Below are 17205 nucleotides of genomic sequence, written 5' to 3'. Positions count from 1 at the left end.
GCATGAGCCCTTTGGGTTGAGAAAAAGAAGCAGGGGCACGGGGTGAACGTAACAACAACCATGTGTCGTAAAGTCAGTTCTAATTGATGGCGACCCTTTTCAGGGTTTTCCAGGTAGAGAATACTCAGAAGAGGTTTCCCCTTCCCTTCCTCTAGGGGGAGCCCTGGGACTGGGCAGCTTGCCCAGGGCTAACCAGGCTGGCTATACTTTGCCGGTGGGGAATTGAACACCCAAACTCCGGCTCTGCAGCCAGAGACTCAACCACTGACCTGTCCACCCAGCAACGTTCATTTAAAAGCAACATGCTGTTAGACTATGGAAGCCTCTTCAATCCTATCATGATTACCTAATTCCCTATTATCTTTTTTTTTCAGGGTCAAGCTTGGTTTGAGAGTCACAAACTATGTTGGGAGAAATCTCTTTTGCCCAGGGCTTTCCGCTCATGTGAAGAATCCCGGAGAGAACTGGAGCAGTGGATTTTGTCTTTTCAGCAGATAACTAGGGACAGCCTGCGGAAGAGGTGTCTGCAGAAGAGTGTACGATTGCAACCAGAGGTCTGAACTGCGGTGGGATCTCTTGTGGCGAAAGAAAATGGCCGCCGAGCCTGGCAAAGCTCCAGACTTGAGCATCCAGCCCCCGGCCTTGCTGAAACAGAGGGAAAATCTCTCTGTAAAAATTGAAGATCAGGAGCTGGTAAGAAGCCTGGACCCGGAGTCGGGATCCGCAGGGACGTGGGAGAGCCCCTGCCTTGTCCGTGTGGGCAGCCTGGGACCCTGCTTGAGCTGGAGCGCCTCCTCGCCAGCCCCCCATGTAAAGCAGGAGCCCCACGAGGAGGGTCTGTTGTCGGAGGGGTGGGCTGCCCCATGGCAGGACCTCATGAAGGAAACCGAGCCCCCTCGCTCGGAACAAGGAAACAGTCCGGAGACGATGCTCCTGCCTCCTTTTGAGGAAATGGCCGCCGCGAGCTACAAGCCTGGAGAAGAACAGATGACCCTGTCCTTGCTCGGTCTTGCGGCTGGGCCGGCCCGGACGCCGGACGCCGGGGAGAAGGGCAACGGCCAGCCCGTGAAGGAGGAGGTGGGAGATCATGCCAGATTGGATGCCGCCTGCCGGCGCTTCCGGCGGTTCTGCTACCTGGAGGCCCAGGGGCCCCGAGACGTTTACGGCCGCCTCTGGGAACTTTGCCGCCAGTGGCTGCAGCCGGAGAAACACACCAAGGAGCAGATCCTGGACTTTTTGATCCTGGAACAGTTCCTGACCATCCTGCCCCCGGAAATGCGGCGCTGGGTGAAGGAAAGGGGTGCAGAGACCTGCATCCAGGCCGTGGCTCTAGCCGAAGGCTTCCTGGAGAAGCAGCAAGAACATACAAGACAGGAAGAGCAGGTGAGGATTTTTTTTCCCTTACAGGCAGTTGCCCAATAATGTGTTTTTTTTTTTTTGTCAATTTGATTGTCCGTGCTTCAATTGTGAGGGTTGTTATTTATGGCAGCGTCTGGAAAAGTTACAGTTTCGGACTGCAACATCAGAACGCTGCCTGTGCTCTCTTGCAGTTTGTTGGATAGTTTAGTATTTATAGCTTTGGGAACAGCTTTTGTCCTTTTCAGGAGATTGGGTGATTATGATGATCAGCCTGTTTTTGTTGTGGATATATTGTTGTGATAAGAGGGAGAGATTATCTGTCACTGTCATTGATGGGTATCATTAGCTGGTCTTTTGTGTGCAGTCATCATTGGTCCTTGTGGCTGGATAGAGTTCATTGACTTTTTTCAGACTGTATTTTTCAGTGCTGGGAGCCACACCTTGTTGAGTTTTAAACTTTCTTCTTTTTTGTTGAAGCTCTTCTAGTGTTTGTGGATTTCAATGGCCTCCCTTTGCAGTCTAACATAATGATTGCTGGTGTTGTCCAGTACTTCAGTATTTTGAAATAGAATTTCATGTCCAGCTTGTTTTATGGCATGTTCAGCTACTGCCGATTTTTCTGGTTGTTTTAGTCTGCAGTGTCTCTCATCTTCTTTGATCGAGAGACACTGCAGACTAAAACAACCGGAAAAGAGTTTGGGAATTCAGTTCCCCACTGGGCCTTTTTGAAAGGGCTGGACTCCCTGATCCATAGGGTCCTTTCAGTTCTGCAGTTCTAAGATTATTCAGTTAAATATCAGGAAAAATGTCTTAACTGTTAGAGCAGTATGACAGTGGAACCAGTTACCTCAGGAGTTGGTGAGTGCTCCAATACTGGAGGCATTCAAGAGAAACTTAAAACAATCACCTGGCAGATATGCTTTGAGCACGGGGTTGGACTTGATGGCCTTGTAGGCCCCTTCCAACTTCACTTTTCTATGATTCTATAATTTTTGCTTGTTTGGGTTTACTCTTAGCAATACCACTACAAGAGTGTATGTCCTTAAAATTGACAGGGAAATGATAACTCTCCATACAGTGTGCTGGTTTTATCATGGTAGGATCTGGACCTTTTGATAGGGTGATGGATGGAGTGTAGCATAGGAACGATGGGATGATGGCCAGTAGTAAGCTGCAGCTGGACTAAATCCATGGAATCAGTGGGAAACCTACATAGGTGTTTGACTCATCAAAACCTCACTGATTCAATGGGCCTACTCTAGCTGTGACTGACTGCTGGATTTCAGTGTCTGAAATCTGTCGCTGTTCAGCAGCTAAAGGCTAGGAAAAAAATACGACACTGCCTTGATATCTATTGTGTTCCTACGTCAGCCGCTTGACTATACCTAACGGTAGAGCCAGCGCTCACTTAAAGCTTATCACTTATTCATTCATTCAGTCCACCTTGAGCTAAGGTTCTCGCTGCCGTTTCAGGTGCCCGGACCACTCCGTATGGTGACCGTGAATTTCTCCGAAGCTGAGCCGGTTTTATCAGACATCTCCCAGAAGCCTCCTGGGAAGGAAGTCAAGGAGGAAAAGCAGCAGCAGGAGGAAGAGGAAACGGGGGCCAGCTTAATGGGTAAGGATTCAGATGTGATGACTGAGGCTCAGAACATGGCCTTCGTTACAACAAATTCGTTACGATAGTCATTGCTTTGGCTCCAATCATGTAAGCAATCCATTTTGCTAGACATAAAACCGCCCAGAGTGGCCTTGGCTGCCAGATGAGCAGTATATCAATCAATCAATCAATCAATCAATCAATCAATCAATCAATCAATCAATCAATCAATCAATCAATCAATCAATCAATCAATCAATCAAAAGTGTTGAATTGTTGTTATGACCAGGCCAGAGAAGTAAATGCAGGAAATATACTTTGCTGCTCTCCACTAGCCAATTCTGATATTGCGTACTGGAAATACTTATAAAAATATGAAAAAGAAAAAAAAAATCAAAACCAAAGCATACTTCCTGCACCACTTAGGATTGCCAGAGAATGGCGTAAAACCTTAATAATTTATATTCAGTTCCTTTAAGAATGACCTGAAAATATATTTTTAAAAGTAGTATTTGAAAGCCACTTTTATCACTATGCCCAAATTAAGGTGTTAGTCATTACACCTTTAAAAAGTGAATAACTGCTAGTTATACTGGTGCTGGAAAAGTAACTACATAGTAACTTAGGGTAAGGCTGGCCAAGCTGGCCTCATCTTTCCTGTCCTTCCACAGACAGATGAAGACCTTCTTCTTGAGACAGACTCTTCCGTAGGGACGAGCCATCTCAAGCCCCTTTGCCACCTCCAGAGGACCGAAATCAACTCTCACAGACACATCCTATGAATTTTTGGACTCTGGCGCACCATTTTTCTGTACTGTCCACAAAGGGGTTGTGCTCAGCCTGAAGAAGTGGGATTTTCTCCACCAAAGTTTGCAGTCTGTTTGACTTTTTTTTGTGGTTCAATGAAAGGTATCTGCGTAATCTTGGGGACCACACAGTTTTTTCCTTGTTCTTTCCGGAAGAGGGCTGCAGCAGAATTAACCTTGTTAATTATCCTAAGGGGTAATTATTTTTTTTCTGGCTTGATTTTTGGAGGGAATATGGGGGGAGAGGACACATCAAAGCAGTCCCATGGCCTGCATAATTCCTCTCCTCACTGTAAAATTGGTTCATATTATATTAATAGTCATTTGCTCTCAAGCAAATTCTGAAGGATGGAGATCCTTTTCAAGGTTTCCTAGGTAGAAAGTACTTAGAAATGGTTGACCCTTCCCTTCTTCAGGGGGCACCTTGGAACTGTGCAGCTTGCCCAAGGCTACACAGGCTGGTTTTTCTCCCAGGAGGCCCAGTGGGGAATTGAACTCCCAACCTCTGATTTTGCAACCAGGGACCTAAATCACTGAGCTATCCAGCCAGTCTGTATTATATTACTCCTGTGCTAATGGGGAAATTGAGGATGAGAGAGAATAGGTTGTTTATGCCCACCTAGGAAGGTCATGGTAGATGTGAGGTTAAAATAAGCCTCTTTTTCTTTCTCTCTAGTAAAAATCAGGAAAAAAACTGTGTGGCTTCCAGAAGAATATAAATTCAGGAGCAGATGATACCTCTATTAGACCATCTATAAATATCAAACAAACAACAAACAGCTAGCTTTTGATGATAATTCCTCTTCTTCAGGCTGTGCACCAAGTTCTTGTCACAGAGTCATAGAGCTGGAAGGGACCACTGAGGCCATCCAGTCCAATCCCTTTTCCTGTAGTTTGAAACCGTTGCTCTGTGTCCTAGTCTCTGGAGCCCTGGAAACCAAACCTGTCCCCTTTTCAACATGACATCCTTTCAAATATTTAAACGTAGCTATCCAGTCCCCGTGGAAGACAGGAGGGCCTGGCATGCTCTGGTCCATGGGGGTCACAAAGAGTCAGACACAACGACTAAACAACAACAAAACAAATCATGTCCCCACTCAACCTTCTTTTTGTAAGGCTAAATGTTCCCAGCTCCCTCATAGGACATGGCTTCCAGACCTTTGACCATTTTGGTCGCCCTCCTCTGGACACGTTCCAGGTTGTCAACATCCTTCTTGAATTGAGGTGCCCAGAACTGGACACAATACTCGAAGAGAGGTTTATTGATTCCTGTTGATGCAACCAAGAATTGCATTGGCTTTCTTGGCGGCCGCATCACACTGCTGGCTCATGTTCAGTTTGTGGTCTACCAAGACTCCTAGATCCCTTTCACAGGTACTGTTGTCTAGCCAGGTGTCCTCCATCCTATATCAGTGCAGTTCATTTTTTTCTGCCTAGGTGTAGGACCTTACATTTCTTTGTGTTGAAATTCATTTTTAAAGGTCATGGTTCACTGTTTTTAAAAAATTTAATGATGCCCAGAGTAGACCTTTGGTCTAGATGGGTGGGGTAGAAGTTAACTGATTGATAGATAGATAGATAGATTGATTGATTGATAGTTAGTTAGTTAGTTAGTTAGTTAGTTAGTTAGTTAGTTAGTTAGTTAGTTAGTTAGTTAGTTAGTTAGTTAGTTAGTTAGTGTCAGCTCAGGATAATCTTTCAAGGTCATTTTGAATTTTAAACCTGTCCTCTGTGGAATTAGCAACCCCTGCCAATTTGTTATCATCTGCAAATTTAATCAACATATTCTCTATTCCTTCATCCACGTCATTGATAAAGATGTTGAATAACATGGGATAGTTGTGGATTGTTCCAAAATATTAAATGCTTTTATTAAAGTCCCAAATTCTCTTGGCCGTTGCTGGGGCCAGGTTAGCTTCTTAGATGGATACAGAGACAGTCTGCAAAGGGCTTCTGGACAGAGGTTGTGGTATTAAACTCCTCCTCAGCATGTTGTTTGGCATTTATCACACAACTTTTTAAACAAAATGCTGCCTACTGTTCTGACGTTATGGGGCTTCTTCTTCTTTTTTCTTCCAGTGAGAGACAGCTGGAAAATGAGCGAGAATGAAGAGCCAGTACAGGACACCTTGATGGAAGGTACAAAATCTCAGCAACGTCAAAAAAATTTTGGAGATCAAAACAACCTAGCTACACGGGAGGAGATGCCCACGGAAATGTGGAGGGATACATCTGGGGGGTGCCAGGTGGCCAGCTACCACGAAATCGCCATGCAGCAAAGACTACACAAAGGGAAAAAGAGGAACAGGTGTGGGGTGTGTGGGAAAAATTTCAGGGACGAGTCGAACCTCCTTAGACACTGGAGGACCCACCCGGGCGAAAAACCATACCGCTGCGCGGACTGCGGGAAAATCTTCTGCTGGATCTCTCAGCTCGAAAGACACCGGAGATCGCACACCGGAGAGAGACCCTATAAGTGCTTGGAATGCGGGAAAACCTTTAGCTGGAGCTCACACCTCAAGAGCCATCGGCGGATCCACACGGGAGAGCGGCCGTACCAGTGCTCGTTCTGCAGCAAGAGGTTTCTGAACAGTTCGGGCATGATCCGGCACCAGAGGACCCACACGGGGGAGAAACCTTTCGAATGCGCCAGTTGCGGGAAAAGCTTTGGCGACCGGTCGAGCCTGATCAACCACCAGACCATCCACACGGGAGAGAAGTCGTACCAGTGCCTAGAGTGCGGGAAGAGCTTCAACAGGAGCCACACGCTGGTCCGGCATCAGAGGATCCACGACACAGAGAAACCCTACAAATGCTCGGAGTGCGCGAAAACCTTCAGTCTCGTCCAGCACCTGGTCCGGCACCAGAGGAACCACACGGGAGAGAGACCATACCAGTGCTCAGACTGCAGCAAGAGTTTCCTGGATAAATCCAGTCTCGTGAAACATCAGAGGATTCACACGGGCGAGAAGCCATACGCCTGCCCGGGGTGTGAGAAAAGCTTCAGTCAGAGCCAGCATCTTATAAGGCATCAGATCATTCACATAGAAGAGGGACTGTGAATTGGGGTTGGAAGGAGTTTCATCTTTCCAGGAAAGCACAGAAATCCCTGTTGTTTTTTGAATCTGTTTTCTAGCCCTTATGACAACACCAAATGGCCAAAATCCTCTTACTTAGTGTGGTAAATTATACTAGAGTCGACTCATTGAATCAATGGGGATTTAGCGAGTCTACTCTGTAGGTTCCATTGATTCAAAGGGCCTATAGCTCAGTAGTTTAAGTCTCTGGCTATGGAGCCAGAGGTTGGGAGTTCAGTTCCCCACTGTATCTCCTTGACAGGGGATGGACTCAAAGATTCGAAGGGTCCCTTCCATCTCCGCAGTTCTAAGATTATTACTCTTAACTCTGACTTTGTATGCTAAAATAACTCACAGTTATTGCTCTCAAGTCACCTCCCACCTATGGTGGTGCTATATGGAAGAGTTATCTCCAAAATGCCCTGAACTGCCCTGCTCGGCTTTTGCCAACTCAAGCCTTGTGGTTTCCTTTAGGGAGTCAATCCATCTTGTAGTTAGTCTTCCTCTTTTCCTGCTGCTTTCAGTTTTTCCTACCGTTAATGTCTTTTCCGGAGAATCCTGTCTTCTCAGGATGTATCAAAAGTAGGACAGCTTGAGTTTCAACATTTTTTGCCTCCAGAGATGGTTCTTGATTTGATCTAGGATCTATCGTTTAGTTTTTCTAGCAGTTGAGGGTATCTGCAAAACCGTCCTCCAGCACCACATTTCCAATGGAGCACTGTTAGAGCAGATCGACGTGAATAAATGGAAGTACAGTAATAGAGGAGTTGATTCACCAAATTTCCATTGATTCAGTATGACTACTCTCGTGCAACTTACTACACTAAGCAAAAAGGTTTTGGCCACAGTGTGCTAAAGCATATTTGGGGACTCGGAAGGATTTTGAGGGAGCCAGGGTTGTGATGACTGGTGGATTCTGGGAACTGTAGTCCAAGAAAGTAACTTAACCAAATGTCTCATTCTGAGCAAACCAGAAATAAGCGACCTGGTGGCTTCCTGATGTTTTGAACGACAGTTCCCATGATTCCTGATCATGGGCCATCTTGGCTTGGACTGATGGGAGTTGTAGTCCAAAACAGCTGGAGAGTACCCGTAGTCCTTATCCCAACAATCTTATTTGATATCAGCCCGGCTCCTCTGTGGGTATGTTATTTCCAAACGTATTCTTCATGGGAATCTTTTTTAAAAAATCTGGAATTCCCCCCCCCCCAGTGTTGCCCATAGATGGGGTGGGCAAATTTTAGAAGGTTGGGGCCCAGTTCCTCCCTGTAAACAATATGGGTTTGCACTGTGCCCCCAAGCAGAGGTATTGACTTCTGCATTATTATTTTTTTTAACTTTTATTTTGGGGGAGTGGAATAAGGTGCAGGGGGCTGTGCCTTCTTTTTAAGTAGAATTATCCTTCCTGGAGGCTTCCAGAAGTACAATTTCCTTCCCCCCCCCCCGATATTTTTTCTTTTTGCTTTTCATTTGCTTCTGATATGGTGGTGGTCATGGCAGGGCGGGGGCTCCAGAAGTGTGCCGGGGGCCACATATGGCATGCAGGGGGCCCACCCCTGCTAAAAATGGGTGATGATGCCTTGTCTGCACCAGCTCGTTCAGGTGAAGCGAACCACGCATCGGAACTATATGTTGACAAATGTATTCTTTGTTATATTCGAAGTGAACTTTTTGAGCTGATTTTCAGAAGAGGTGAATATGCTATAAATCATATTAAAGTTCTGTAATCTCCCCCTGGGCTGTTATTGCTCCTTTGAGGCTCTTGCAGGATGTTGAATGTGGGTCACAACCAAAACAGGGCCATCCGTGCGCAAGGGGAGATAAGTTTGAGAAAGCTCGGGGAAGTACGAAAGACCTTTAGGCAAAATGAGCCTGGAAATACTGTCGTTTGGGTAACGCAACCCCCAGCATCCCTGAACAATGGCAATGAGGGATTCTGGGAATTGTAGTCCAAAGGCTTTGGGAGAAACACCCTTCATGGTGGGAGAACCCTCAGAAAGAACTCAAGAGCACCTGAGCATGCCTTGTGGTTTTGGGGGGGGGAGTGAGAGTGGGAGAATGAACCAAAAAGGATGAAACCACTCACACTGCAACATTTTATTGCAGTTCCCATTTGTAGATTTAAGACAGAAACCACAGGAAACAACTAGCATACTCGGAAGCAGACCTGTTATACGTTGTATCCTTGGGAGGCTACACTTGACTGGACTTTTCAGACATTTGTTGTATTTGTGTAAACAACTCACTAGTTTCCAGTTGTGTCAATTCGTGTTTATTATTAAAGTAGTCCAAGGTTCCAACGGCAGTAGCCCCGCACCATCTTTGTTGGGGGAAGGCACGATATCAAACCAAACAAAGATAACCTTAAATACCTCCAGGTATGAGCAGAACCAGCTGGGTGGACCTTCAGACCAAACCCAGGCAGATTAAGATTAAAGAGCCACCCCCCACTAGTATTATATCAGGAAAACCTGCCAAGTCTATCCAGTTTACAAAACAAAAGCTTTCAGCAAGCTCTTAAAGGTAATACCACTATCTCTGTGGATAAAATGAGGCTCCAGTTTTATCAAGAGAGCCTCCGTAATGATTCTATCCCAAAATGGACTGGTTTGGGTCAATTTTTGTGTTGTTGCCATCAAAACACCTACCAAACGTTATTCTGTTCATAAAATAGCAAACCCACAGGATGAGATCCGGAGATAGCAGAGTAGACCGATTCATTGTCCTCGCTTGTGTGAGTCTTTCCATATAGCAGCATGCGATGCAGGAGGAGACAGGACCTCTGTGTTTGAGGTGGCAACGAGCTTGACCTTGCCCCTTCGCCAGAGGTGAATGACAATGATGTGCCATCCAGTCCATTCCGACGTAGGGTGACCCTTTCCAGGGTTTTCTAAGTACTGTACAGAGTACTCAGAACGTGTCTTTTCTTCTGGTGGAATTTCTTTGACTGTGCAGCTTGCCCAGGGCTATACAGGTTGGCTCTTCTCCTAGGGCAAATGAAGGGGAATTGAACTCCCAGCTTCTGGCTCCACAGCCAGCTACTTATCTCACAGAGCTGCCCAGCCAGGTTTTTTTTATTATTATTAAAAAAGAGATTAGACCTGCAGAAACAAGCAAAACAACATTTCCATGGGATGGGCCTGAACTAGTTCATCTGCCAGGGAGCTTTAGAAGACCCGGCGAGTATTCATTGGTTCTTATTTTCATTTATATTCCATTCTTCCCTCTGATGACAGTGAGAACAACACAAGATTAAAACAAGAAAACTGATTTTAAAAACACATACAAAACTAAGATAATCGAAAAGCCTTCTGAAACAGCTTCGCCGTACACCTCCTCCTGAATCCCTGTAAAGATCTATTTTTCTGGGTTTTTGGAAGGGATTTCCAGAGCATAGGATCTATCACACAAAACTATCTCCTTGTGACATATCAGTTGGACAGCTTTGACATTTGGTACCTGGCAAAGTCTCAGATGATCTGAAATGGTCCGGGGGAGCATGTTGGCCGGTATGTGGTTCCTAAGCCATGTGTGGCATCGGTGGTAATAATAATAATGGAGTTGGAGAGGGCCTAATAAGGCCATCAAGTCCAAACGCCTGCTCAATGCAGGAATCCAAATTGAAGCCTGAAGACCACTGGCACCCAGTGGGTGTCAAATATATTGGGAGGCACCCATCACTTTGTTGTACCAGATGAGAGTGTACTATAGGAGTCTCATAATCTGATTTACAGCAGCACTAACAGGGTTTTGAGGTTACGTGAGATATTTAAGAAATGGCTTCACCAGTGCCAAGTATGCACACCTCTGTGAATGGCTGAAATGGGATTTGAACCCAGGACTCCCCATTCCCTAACTCATCACTCAACCCATTGGCTCTTATAATAGTGGAAGCTTTTTTTCCCCATATTTCATCTTGGAGGATAGTTGAAATGTGGTGCTAGGGGAGAGCTTTGCGGATAAACCGTGGACTGCCAGAAAGACAAACAAGTGAGTTAAACCATCACTGGAGGCAAAAATGTTGAAACGGAGGCTGTCCTCCTTTGAGCACATCCTGAGAAGGCAGGATTCCCTGGGAAAGACGAGAAAGCTGGGAAAGGTGGGAGGCAGCAGGAAAGGAGGAAGACCGAATACAAGATGGACTGGTAACCTAAAGGAAACCACAGGCCACAAGTCTACAAGAGGTGAGCAGGGCAGTTGAGGCCAGGCCATTTTGGAGTGCGCTCCTTCAAAGGTTAGCTGTAAGTTGGAGGCAACTTGACAGCACATAATAATAACAAACAGGCCAACACACAGCTCTGGCGCCCACAAAAAAAGCACAAAACGGTGCAATTCTAATTGATCCTAGATCTACTAGTCCCTCAATTTTTTTGTTTTGGATTTAGGAAACACCAGGAGGCGACATCCATGTCGTGGTGGTTTTAATTTGCCTGTAAGGCTACAACTCGAAGCCCTTCTAAATACACAGCTGCAGAGAGCCGCGCAAAAAGGTGGCAACCCTCTAGCTGCCCGCTGACCCATGGAATTCTTCACTATTTTTTCTCGGCCCTCTGAGAGTTAAAACAAGCCAAGCTTCGAGTCCTAGAGAGCCCCCCGGAGAAAGGGACTGGGAGTCGTGGGACTTCCGGGATCGGACTGGGCACGTGACTTTGAGCACCACGTGAGTTAAAGGGGAGCGTTTGAGGAGTGGGAGGTGGAGGTTGGAGACGAAGGGGAAAGAAAAAAGGGAAAAATTTGGATTTAGGTGGGAAGAAATCAGGGTTTTCCTCCTCTTTGTTTCCTTGATCTTCCAGAATTTTTTTTTTTTTGGCTTCTTCTTTGTCTCCCTTGCAGGCCGCAGAGCAAGAGGACGGACGGGGTGACGCTTCGCCACGTCTTTCCCAGGCAGGAGGAGGAAATGGCTGTCGTGCCGGTAGGGAGGAGGTCGAAGAAGATGTGGGATCCTTTTTTTTGGGGGGGGGTCCCTCAACACAGGGGGGGATCTTCCTCTTGGACCTGCTGAAAGGCATTTAAGTGGGGGTGGGCGTGTCCAAACCTTCTTCCCTCCTGGATGAGGCCGTTCTATCTCGCCAAAAAACAAAAAAAGTGTAGATTCACCCCTTTTTCCAAAGTTTGAGTCCACCTGGGAGTTGTCTGCCAGGGACATGTGTTCCCCCCCTCCGGTCTTTCAGAGCCCCGGCCTGCTGGACAAGGGTCTCTTCAAATTGGCAGTCACGAAAGCAGCAAAATCAGGGAGCTAGACGGGGTACAGATTGTATTTGTCTTCAGTGTGGAAGGGATTGTCCCTCTCGAATTGGCCTCCTCAGCCACACTAGACGCTGTTCCAAGTCCTCCATGCAGAGCACGATACCATAGTCTCTCAAGACTGAAGGATGCCTATTGCTATTACTTTCAGAGCCCTGTGTGCTTTGTGGAGGTCGCCATGTACTTCAGCCAGGCAGAGTGGGCTCTGTTGAACCCGAGCCAGAGGGCCCTGTATGAGCAGGTCATGATGGACAACTTTGAGAACGTGGCATATTTGGGTAAGTATCCCACCGACCCAAGGTCTCTCCTTTCTGAGAGAGAGAAAGGGCCGGGATGGCAGGAGACTCAGTGATTGGGAGGGTCTCCTCGCCTGTCCTTCCACCTCCTCTTCTTGCCTAGCACAGATTAGGGGCTGGTGTATGTGTGGATCTCCCCTTCTAGAGTCAGGACTCCCAGCCTTCTGCCTCCTGCATGAATGTCCAAAGTTGTGTTGTGCCTGACCTGTGGTGGACCTGAAATGATCATGAGTGGTGTTAGGAGAGACCTGTGCCAAGTCCCATTTTCACCCTCAGCTACTGCTGCTACCTGGTAGCTAGCTTCCTAAGAGGCAAAATGCACGGAGCGTAATGGGCAGGGAGACTACGAGACCCATAATGCCTTGCACATCCCATGTAACTTCACCTAGGCCAGTTGCTTCCTCCATCTTCATCATGTCTGGGAAAAGCCATTATTAGGTGAAAGAGATTACAGGCACTTTTTTATTTAATTTAAAGCTCCCAGAAAATCTAGCTGGAAGGAATTCCTCCTGACTTCTGAGTGCTTTAGTCCATGGCTTCTGAAAGTCCCATGCCTAGAAATGACTACTAGGCAAGGGAAGAGTGACCTTATTTTTACCCCTTCCATCAGGTGCAAATCCTAAGATGGCTATCTCTCTTTCTCCATCTAAGATTAAAGCTAGTTTTCAGAGTGTGTTTCCAGGTTTCCTAACCCGGTAGAAGAAAATCAGCTTCCCTAATGATTTTTTTTTTGCAGCTAATTTGTTTCTCTCCTTCTTCCAGCCATGGTACAACAGAAGAAAAATACTGATGGAGAAGCATACAGTGGGTCTCCCGAAAGAGTTGAGTGCTTGGATAAGGCAGAGAGAGGTGGACCAGAGCAGCTGCAGAGGACAAGTGAACCACAGACAAAGCAGAGAGCTCAACCTTTTGTTTGTAAAAGTAGCCCTGAAAGGTGGGTCCAAGAAAAGCTGACCGAGAGAAAGAGGAAGGATAAGTGTTCTGAGCTTGGAGACAAACCATATAAATTTAGTCAGACCTGTGATCTCGGGGCGCATCAGACAACCCAAATGGGAGAGAAACCCTACAAATGCCTGGTGTGTGGGATGAGCTTTACTCAGAGCGGCTATCTTAGCCTGCACCAGAGGATCCACACAGGAGAGAAACCCTATCAATGCGTGGAGTGTGGAAAGAGCATTACTCGGAACACCTTGCTGAGTGAGCATCAGCGGACCCACACCAGAGAGAAACCCTATAGTTGTCCAGAGTGCGGAAAGAGCTTCAGATGCAGCAGTCATGTCAGTCAGCATCAGAGGATCCACACAGGAGAGAAGCCATATAAATGCTTGGAGTGCGGGAAGAGCTTCAGATGCAGCAGTCATGCCAGTCAGCACCAGAGGATCCACACAGGAGAGAAGCCGCATAAATGCTTGGAGTGTGGGAAGAGCTTCAGTGAGAGAAGAACTCTTACTGTGCACCAGAGAACTCACACCGGGGAGAAACCTTATAAATGCCTGGAATGTGGGAAACCTTTTTCTCAGAGCACCCATCTTCTCATGCATCAGAGAACGCACACCGGGGAGAAGCCGTGTATGTGTTCGGAGTGCGGAAAGAGCTTCACCTCTCGCAGCCGCCTGAGTCGGCACCAGAAGACCCACACGGGAGAGAAGCCATATAAATGCTTGGAGTGTGGGAAGAGCTTCAGTTGCAGCAGTCATGTCAGTCAGCATCAGAGGACCCACACAGGAGAGAAGCCATATACATGCTTGGAGTGTGGGAAGAGCTTCAGTGAGAGAAGAACTCTTAATGTGCACCAGAGAACTCACACTGGGGAGAAACCTTATAAATGCCTGGAATGTGGGAAACCTTTTTCTCAGAGCATCCATCTTATCTTGCATCAGAGAACGCACACCGGGGAGAAGCCGTATATGTGTTCGGAGTGCGGAAAGGGCTTCACCTCTCGCAGCCGCCTGAGTCGGCATCAGAAGACCCACACCGAGGAGAAACCCTACAGTTGTCCGGAGTGTGGGAAGGGCTTCTACTCCCGCAGCCATGTCAGTCGACACCAAAAAATCCACAAGAGGAGAAGCCACACACTTGTTTGGAGTGTGGAAGGAACTTTAGTGGGAGACGAACTCTTAGTATGCGTTGGAGAACCCTCACAGGGGACAAACAGTATAAATGTGTGAACTGTGGAAAGAGTGGTTGTAAAAGGAAGAACCTTAGCTCCCGCATGAAAACTGAAAGAGGGAAGAAGATATATAAATGTCTGGAGTGGGGAAATAGCTTTGGTCAAGTGCCCCTCTTATTTTGCATCAGAAAAAACACCCTGGGAGAACACTTGAAAGTGGGAAAGAATTTTATTTGTAGCAGCCATTTTATATGAGGGAACCTACAATGGGATAAATCAGTTTATTTGGCTCTCTCAGCCAGCCCCTTCCTTTGTCCCCCCCACCCAAAAAAACCATGAAATTAATTATGTACTCATGAATGAAATAGCTTTTGTGTTTAATCATGTTTTATAAGAGGTGGCTATATAGCTTAGTGGTTGGGGTCTCTGGCTATGGAGCCAGGGGTTGGGAGTTCGATTCCTCCCACTGGGACTCCTTGGGGGAAGAGCCAGCCTGGGTAGCCTTGGGCCAGCTGTGCCCAGTCCCAGAAATACCCCACAGAAGAAGGGAAGGGCAAACCACTTCTCAGTAAGCCCTACCTGGAAAACCCGTAAGTCTGAATTGTCTTGAAGGCACACGGTTGTTGGATGTTTTATAATCATAAGAGAAAGCAGTTGAAGACAGATAATCAGGTTTTTTTACGGAGTCATCAAAAGTGAATATAAGTGTCACAAATGTTCTTCCTTGAATGGCTGTGTCGAAATGTATGATAGTATTTGGTGTTCCTGGTTTTTTCCTATAAGAATAAAAGGGGAAATATTTGTCTTCCAGTCTCCAGTATACACCGTAAGGCCTAGAAATGTCAATTTTAGTGTGGAATTTTTAAAGAGGACCCTTGTTATGTGCTATCAAGTCGCCCCCAACTTATGGTAAACCAATGGAGGAGCGCCCTCCAAAAAGGTCCTGCCCTCAATAGCCCTGCTCAGCTCTTGTAGACTCAAGCCTGTGGCTTCCTTTAGGGATTCATTCCATCTCGTATTTGGCCTTTCTCTTTTCCTGCTGCCTTCCACTTTTCCTAGCATTATTGTCTTTTTCCAGAGAATCCTACCTTCTCATGATAATGAACAAAGTAGGACCCTATAAGAGTGCTTTTCTAGGTGACTTTGTATTCAGTAGACATTAGCCAGGATTCCATTAGGATCGTCCTCTGGTGGAAGTAAAATTATGTAAAATTTTGGCTGCCAAATTGCAGTGTAGCAGGTGCTGGCCATGTGCCTGATCATATGCCTGCCACAGCATGTGAGCTGCACCTTGTTAATCCAGAGCCAGTAGTGTGGTTTAGTGGACTGAGTGGTGTACTCAGACTCGGGAGACTTGAGTTCAAATCCCTGCTGAGCTATGGAAATTCACTGAGGCGTGGCTGGGGTAAAACCACTACAGTGGTGCCTCGCTTAACGATGATAATCCATTCCAGGAAAATCGCTGTTATGCGAAAACATCATAAAGCAAAAAAAAAAAAAAAGCCCATTGAAATGCACTGAAAACCTTTCAATGCGTTCCAATGGGCTTAAAACTCACCGTCCAGCAAAGATACTCCATAAGGCGGGCATTTTCGCTGCCTGTATAGCAAGGAATCCATCCCTAAACACAGTGGGGAGCCATTTTGAAACCGCCGATCAGCTGTTGAAAAAACATCGTTTTGCGAAGAATCGATTCCTGATGCAGGGAACCGAATATCGCAAAGCGAAATTTCCCCATTCAGGCCATCGTTTTGCAATCGCAATTGTGATTGCAAAAAGATTGTCATAAAGCGGATTCATCGTAATGTGGCACAATCGTAAAGCAAGGCACCACTGTATTTAAATGTCTCATGTCTCCCAAATTTGGATGAACGTAACTACATGTCATCACACCAATAACAAGAAGGAGTTGAAGTCCAAATTATCTGGGCCAAAATTCTATTAGTAATTCAGAGTACAGCATTTGAATGGTGAATCAATGCTTATATAGATCCAACTGATTAAATATGGCTCCTTAGTTGGAATTAGCAATAGGATTCTGGCCTTGGAGATCCACAGGCTGCCCACCTGCGACCTAGCAGTAGGGTCGGCTCTACCAAGAGCTTTAAAAAGTGAACCATGAAGACAGTGGCTCTCCCTTTTATGCCCTGTTTGTTAGCTTTGTGGAAACCATAGATACAGTGGACCCTTGACTTACAAACGGCTTGACTTACAGACTTTTTGAGTTACAGACTTCTCTGGCCGCAAAATTTAGGTTTGACTTGCAGCCTGAGAATTGACTTACAGACCAGAAAAAAACCAAAATGGAACAAAAACGGCCTGTTACGGGATTAATCGGTTTTCAATGCACTGTAGGTCAATGGAGACTTGACTTACAGACTTTTTGACTTCAGAACCGCCTTCCAATACGGATTAAGTTCTCAAGTCAAGACCCCACTGTATTAATGTTTGTTTTGTTTTTAATGTAAAAGATCTCCCCATCTTCGTTGCCTCCCTAAAGCCTCTCGAAAGAGGAATGTTTTCACCTGCCAGCGGGAGGAAAGGAAGAAGGGAGCCAGCCGCGTCTCCCGAGGAAGAGAAATCCATCATTCGGGAGCAGCCACAGGGAAAAACCCTCTCATATGTGTGGAAGTGGTGGGATGAGAGAAGGCAGTCCCCTGAGGATCTGAACACATACAGGGTCTTTCAGATAGGAGATGGGTGACTTTATCAC

At 46.3% G+C, this 17205-nt stretch overlaps 1 protein-coding gene across 1 annotated transcript; it reads left to right on the top strand.

Moving 5' to 3' along the window:
• The first annotated feature begins 372 nt into the window (after window positions 1–372).
• Window positions 373–15297, top strand: LOC110091513 (uncharacterized). The gene is made up of 4 exons (XM_078388206.1): window positions 373–1383; window positions 2833–2977; window positions 5845–6729; window positions 13520–15297. Exons 1-4 carry the CDS (start codon window positions 592–594, stop codon window positions 14548–14550), a joined length of 2853 nt encoding a protein of 950 aa, XP_078244332.1. The 5' UTR covers window positions 373–591; the 3' UTR covers window positions 14551–15297.
• The last annotated feature ends 1908 nt before the right edge of the window (window positions 15298–17205 follow it).

The sequence above is a fragment of the Pogona vitticeps genome, chromosome 2, assembly GCF_051106095.1.
Source record: "Pogona vitticeps strain Pit_001003342236 chromosome 2, PviZW2.1, whole genome shotgun sequence".
In the NCBI taxonomy this organism is placed as follows: domain Eukaryota; kingdom Metazoa; phylum Chordata; class Lepidosauria; order Squamata; family Agamidae; genus Pogona; species Pogona vitticeps.
This window is presented reverse-complemented; position numbering and strand designations above follow the sequence as displayed.

Coding starts and splice junctions, on each gene's coding strand:
- LOC110091513 (XM_078388206.1), top strand. CDS start 592: ATGGCCGCCGAGCCTGGCAAAGCTCCAGACTTGAGCATCCAGCCCCCG. Junction 2,978..5,844: donor AACGGGGGCCAGCTTAATGG/GTAAGGATTCAG, acceptor TTTTTCTTCCAG/TGAGAGACAGCTGGAAAATG. Junction 6,730..13,519: donor ACATCAGAGGATTCACACGG/GCGAGAAGCCAT, acceptor GGATCCACACAG/GAGAGAAACCCTATCAATGC.